The sequence below is a fragment of the Bison bison genome, unplaced genomic scaffold, assembly GCF_000754665.1.
Source record: "Bison bison bison isolate TAMUID 2011002044 unplaced genomic scaffold, Bison_UMD1.0 scf7180017864285, whole genome shotgun sequence".
In the NCBI taxonomy this organism is placed as follows: Eukaryota; Metazoa; Chordata; class Mammalia; order Artiodactyla; family Bovidae; genus Bison; species Bison bison.
This window is the reverse complement of record NW_011494857.1, coordinates 1,862,610-1,868,622: the sequence shown is the minus strand read 5'-3', so window position 1 is coordinate 1,868,622 and position 6,013 is coordinate 1,862,610. Positions and strand designations below refer to the sequence as shown.

The window sequence follows — 6,013 nt, the reverse complement described above, 5'->3', positions numbered from 1 at the left end:
CCGAGTGCACACCCAATAAATATGTGCTGCTGCTGCTGCTGCTAAGTCGCTTCAGTCGTGTCCGACTCTGTGTGACCCCATAGACGGCAGCCCACCAGGCTCCTCCGTCCCTGGGATTCTCCAGGCAAGAACGCTGGAGTGGGTTGCCATTGCCTTCTCCGAATACGTTCTGAATGCAGGACCAAGGAAAGAACTTTCACCAAAGAATTTTCACCAAAGCTTCTGAGGCAAGTGCTGCTATTAACTCTCCAACACAGTGACTGGCACGGAGGCCCAGAGATATGAAGCCACCTTCAAGCCTGAGGTGACACAGCTAGCTCAGAGGGGCAGAGCCAGGGTTCCAATCCAAGCAGACTGGCTCCAGGGCCCCACTGGTGATGAGCGCTCCAGACTGTCGGCCTCCGGGGGTGCCAGAAGCGATATGGGGGTGAACTGCCCTCTGCCCAGCGGGGGAGACAGGACAGACTCATCTGCTTGCTCACCCTGTATCCGGGCTCACACACATCTGTCAAAGGATGAATTAAATAACGACAAATGGATCTATTCACTCCTGCCCCCCTGAAAACTCCACACCTTTCATGCTTTGGCCAGGTCCCACCTCTGGGCCTCCTGACTCCTGCTGCCCTCGTCCTGGGCTGTGGATCACCTGGGCTTGTGTCTGGCTCCCTCACCAGACAGGGAACTCTTGAGGGCGGGGCAGGGCTGAGGCTGCTCTGGGTCCCCAGGATCACCCAGCATGGGGCCTGGTCTTGGGAGATGTTTGCGGGATGAAATCTCCCTTTTTCTTAGTCACCTAACTCCTCTGCACCCTCTGAAACTCAGTTCTGGTTGAGTTCCTCCTCACTGATCAGCGGCCCCTAGGGGCTCCCACTGCACCTTGGGGGCATTTCCATTACTGCACAAGCTGTGACAACTTCCAGCTGAAAGGTCCTCAAAACACAGGGGTCAGGGGCTGCCTCCAGTCTGGGTCCCCAGCATCACCTAGCAGAGTGCCTGCGATGCAGGCCACTTCGAGTTGTGTCGGTTTAGACTCTTCTCTGGTGTCACCAACTCCACGAGTCCATCCTGTGAACCCTCATTTTCTTCTCTTAGCTCCCAAAGACTAGTGCCGCCTCTGTTTAGTTCAGAGAGCTCTGGCTTGAGATTCCTGTCCTTCTTCCAACCAAACTGAATTATCACTAGCTCCCCAGTGCCCAGAAAAGGCCCTGAGTAGGGCAGGAACGGCCTGGGTGGGGAAGTGCAGGAAGGAGGGGGAGAAAGGGCAACAAGAGGTTCCTGGAGTGGGTGTGGCCATGAACCTGAGTCACTGACATCACCCTGCCCACTGGCACCACCTAAGCTCTGCCCTCAGGGTGGCACCCCCAAACCTGCTCCCCCTCAGCTCCCCCTCTCCAGCCTGTTGCTCAAACAAGCCCCATGATCCTGGGCTCCCCTTCCCAACACTCACCTTGGTGTGTTCAGACTCCAGAAACAACCTATGCCTGATGGATTCTCCCCACTTGCACTGCAGGCTCAGCCACCTAGCATTCCCCCTTGCCTCCTAACTGGCCTCTCCTCCTTCCACTCTCACACCTGCTACAACCCCATCTTCAATCAGCAGTCAGAGTTTTTTTAAAACGCAGGGGAAGATCAAGTTGCTGTGACGCTCAAAACCTCCCCGGCTCCCTACTGAACCTACAGTAAAAGTTAAAGAGAACACCGAGATTTACAAAACCCTATAGGATCTGGTTCCCCACCATGTCTCCAGCCTCACTCTTCCCTACAAGTTACAAGGAAGCCAAGCCCCTTCCTACTTCAAGGTCTTTTTACTGGATGGCCAGCGCCCCGCCAACCACCACGTCCAGAACATTTTTTCCGGGGCTCGCTTCTCTCTCAAATGTCACTTCCCCAGAGGGACTACTCCTGTTCACTCTAGAAATAAAAAAGCAGACTACTCTGTTTTACTTTCCTTGGGGTTACGAATCACAAGCTGACAACATTGGTTTGTCGTCATCACTTACTACTTGTCTACTCTCGGTCTGCCCCTGGGAAAGAGGCTTTCTCTGAATTATTTAGGTTGTAGCCTCGACTCCTAGGGCAGTGCTGGGCACAGTGTACTCAGTATCTAGAGAATAAAAGATGACACCATGCCATCACGTGCACCATCGAGAACCCAATGCCTCCGGGACCCGTTACTCCAAAGACTCCCCAGTGTGCGTCCCCCTAGTCCCCGGCGCCCAGCGCCAGCGCCCCCGCAGGCCGAGGGGACGCCCCTACCCCGTCATCTGCCCCCGCGTAAGCGCCCACGGCCACTGGCCTCTGCCCCTCCTCCGCGCGCCCCCTAATCAAGGGGATCCCTCCCGCCGCCATGCCCCACGCGAGCTCTCACAACCCTCTCTCAGGCCCACGGACTCGGCTCCCCAAGCCTTCTTCCAGGCCAGGCCAAGTCCTCTGCAATTCCCCTTCTCCCGTAACTCACCCGCTTCAAACAGTGTTTCCCGCCACAGCCCACGCCGCCGTGACCCCTGACTCCGGCGCGCGCAGGCCCAGAGGCGCGGCGCGCGGAGCCGGACCACGCCCCTCCCACCCAAATAGGGGAGACCACGCCCCTTCCCCCTTTCTGGGGCGTAGGCCACGCCCCCTTCATCCAACTTGGATGGTGGTCTAGTCCCCTTGCTGACGTATCCTCGCCAAGTCACGCCCCCTCTGACGCAAGTGGCTCGAAGCTACGCCCCCTTCCTCACCGCCGGGTTGAGACCCAGGGGTCTCTGCGCACGCGCAGCGGCTCTGGGGGCCAGCCCTCCCTTCGACCCTGCCCGCTCTAAGGTGCTGGGCGCGCACCCTCCACCCCACCCGCGTCCTGGCCGAGGCCTTGTCGGGAGGACCGCCTGGACAGTTTGTCGGGAGGACCGCCTGGACAGTGTTCCTCCTTCAGCCCGCAACCTGACCTTTTCCCTCCCGATAGAGGCTGGCCTATGCGCGCTCAGATCCTGGCCAGGTTGGTTCTCCTGTCTGGTGCGGCCTCAGCTTACCCATCTGTAAACTGGACTCTGCGCAGGGCAGGCATATCTCTAGAGCGAGAGGCACTCTGCTTGGGATAGGACGATCGCATGTAACTATTCTCACTTCCCCCGTTCCCTCTCCCCTCTCTACGAAAGTATATTTTTCAGTACCCCACCCACCCCTCCAGACAACACCCTCTTCACCCGGGACTGGGACTGTCCATTCAGCTCACCTCGATGTCCCCTCACGGCCTGGCGCAGGAGAAGAAATTAGAACTCCACTGCCTTTCCTTTGAGCTCATCTAGGCCTCTTTTGAGGCCTTGCCTCACTTCCTACTCATCTCCCACATTGTCCCGTGCTGCCCCCATTCCCTTACCTCTGTCAGTCCCTGCTCAGCCCCCCATGACCAGCCCTGGCTAGTGGTCAACTCCAAGGAGGGACTTTACCTTATTTATTTGATTTGATTTTTGGCCGTGTGGCCTAGCTTGCAAAATCTTACTTCCTGACCAGGTATTGAACTCAGTTTCCGGCAGTGAAAGCATAGAGTTCCAACTACTAGACCACCAGGGAACTCCCTAATACAATTTGTAAAGGTCCATTTACAATTATTACAAAATATTGGCTATTATTGTCCATGTTGTACAACACATCCTTGAGCCTACCTTACACCCATAGTTTTTACCTCCCACTCCTCCACCCGTTGTCCCTCCCGCAACTGGTAACCACTAGTTTGTTCAGTCTGTCAATCTGCTTCTTTTCTGTTATAGTCACTGCTGCTGCTACTGCTAAGTTGCTTCAGTCGTGTCAGACTGTGCGACCCCATTTCCTTCTCCAATCATGAAAGTGAAAAGTGAAAGTGAAGTTGCTCAGTCATGGCCGACTCTTAGTGACCTCATGGACTGCAGCCTTCCAGGCTCTTCCGTCCACGGGATTTTCCAGGCAAGAGTACTGGAGTGGGGTGCCATTGCCTTTTGTTGTATTTAGATTCCGTATGTGAATGATACAGAGTATATGTCTTTCTCTGTCTTATTTCACTTGGCATGATGCCCTCCATAGAGAAGGAAATGGCAACCCACTCAAGTATTCTTGCCTGGAGAATCCCAGGAACGGAGGAGCCTGGTGGGCTGCTGTCTCTGGGGTCTCACAGAGTTGTGTACGACTGAAGCCACTGAGCAGCAGCAGCAGAGTGCCCTCCAAGTCCATCCATGTTGCTGCAGATAGCAAAATTTCACTCTCTCATGACTGAACAGTATCCCATTCTGTATGTATGTATGACACCTTCTTCCATTCATCTGCCGATGAACTCTTAGGTCGCTTCCGTATCTTGGCAATTGTAAATAATATTGCTACGAACACTGAGGTGCGTGTATCCTTTCAAATTTAGTGTTTGGGGTTTTTTGAATATATATCCAGGGGTGGGATTGCTGAGTCCTGTGACAGAGTTCTAGTTTTAGCTTTTTCTATTCGACCCCAACGAATGGCATGTGGGATCTTAGTTCCCCAGCCAGGCACTGAACCCAGGTCCTCAGAGTCCTAACCACTGGACTGCCAAGGAATTCCTCTAGTTTTAGTGTTTTGAGAAACTGCCATACTGTTTTCCATGGTGGCTGCAGAGAGACTTTATCACACGTGTTCACAGATGTTTCCACTGCCTAAGAGTGTACCTGGCACAGAGTAAATGCTCCATGGGGCTTCCCTGGTGGCTCATATGGTAAAGAATCTACCTGCAATGTGGGAGACCTGGGTTCGATCCCTGGGTTAGGAAGATCCCATGGAGGAGGGCATGGCAACCCACTCCAGTATTCCTGCCTGGAGAATCCCCATGGACAGAGGAGCCTGGCGGGCTACAGTCCATGAGGTCAGAGTTGGACACAACTCAGCGACTAACCACAGCACAGCACAAATGCTCCATACGTATCTGTTGCAAGAATAACATCTGTGTCCTGAGAATGGCCAGCACAGTGCCTGGCCCACAAAGCAGCCTCAGCCAATACTTGCTGATTGAATGAAACCCCCATGCCCTCCTCCACTTAAATCCTCCCTGACCTTCAGGAGCAGGCTCCAACCACCAGATGACCCTGAGGTTGTCAGGGCCTCTCCTGGGCCCCCAGAGCGCCTAGTCATATCACCCTGAACCCTCCCTAGTCCAGCACCTTCGTTTGGTGTCCACGAAGACCCTGGCACCCCATTCCTACCTCAGACTCATTCTGAATCAGAGCAAGTTTCTAGTCATACTTTATTTTCCTGTTTTTGTTTTTTTTTTTAGTTTTTATTAAATAAAAGGACCAGAGTGGGGAGCCTGTGGTCTCTCGGGCTGTGGGAGAGCCACAGGCCCTCCTGCCTCTGTTCAAGGTGCACTGCATGGTAGGCTTGAGGTGTAAGCTGGGCGGGGAGGGCAGCTGGGAGTGCTGGGAGAGGTCAGAGGTCAGGACCCATGACCCCCTCCAGCCCTCCCAGGAAGACTCAGTGGGGCAGGCAAGGAGGCTCCTGGATCCCGACTGGGGCTCATCCTGAGGACTGGCGGGGGGCCAAGGCTTTAGCTCCAAGCCGCAGGGCGGGAGCCCAGACCCGGCCCAGTCCCTTCCTACCCCAGTGTCCAGTCATTGGGGGTGTGCAGGGCGGTGGGGCAGGCCCCTCACTCGTGGACGTCCCAGATCTCAGACAGCAAAGGTGGCAGCTTCTTGTCCTGGAGCCGCAGGGCGAAGACCTGCTCCGAGTGCACGGAGCTGAGCGTGCGCAGGCTCACAAGCTTCATCAGCATGCGGGGGAAGCGCAGCTGGTCCTGCAAGGAGACAGGAGGGGGTGGGCATGGGGCGGCCCACCTGGCCCAGCAGAAGGGCCCCCTGACCCCGGAGAGACAGTGTGGGGCCCCTGGGCGTGGACTTGGCCTGACTCCTTGATGAGGGGACAGGGGCCTCGAGGACAGGCTGCTGAGAGGACACTGATCAGAACTCAGCTGCTGGGGCGAGCCAGGGACGTAGGAAGCCGACCCTACATGGGTCTAGGTTTCCTCTGGAGGGTCTGGGCTCCG

General features: G+C 55.7%; 2 protein-coding genes across 2 annotated transcripts in view; both read right to left on the bottom strand.

Annotated features, from left to right (window-relative positions):
* Positions 1-2,571, bottom strand: part of POLD1 (polymerase (DNA directed), delta 1, catalytic subunit) — a 24,008-nt gene extending 21,437 nt beyond the window's left edge. Inside the window, exon 1 of the mRNA XM_010849727.1 lies at positions 2,459-2,571. The gene's annotated coding sequence lies outside the window, so the exon portion shown is untranslated. The remainder of the gene's footprint in view (positions 1-2,458) is intronic.
* Positions 2,572-5,201: 2,630 nt separating this feature from the next.
* Positions 5,202-6,013, bottom strand: part of NR1H2 (nuclear receptor subfamily 1, group H, member 2) — a 6,988-nt gene continuing 6,176 nt past the window's right edge. Inside the window, exon 10 of the mRNA XM_010849649.1 lies at positions 5,202-5,764. Coding sequence (XP_010847951.1) covers positions 5,618-5,764 — 147 coding nt within the window. The 3' untranslated portion in view covers positions 5,202-5,617. The remainder of the gene's footprint in view (positions 5,765-6,013) is intronic.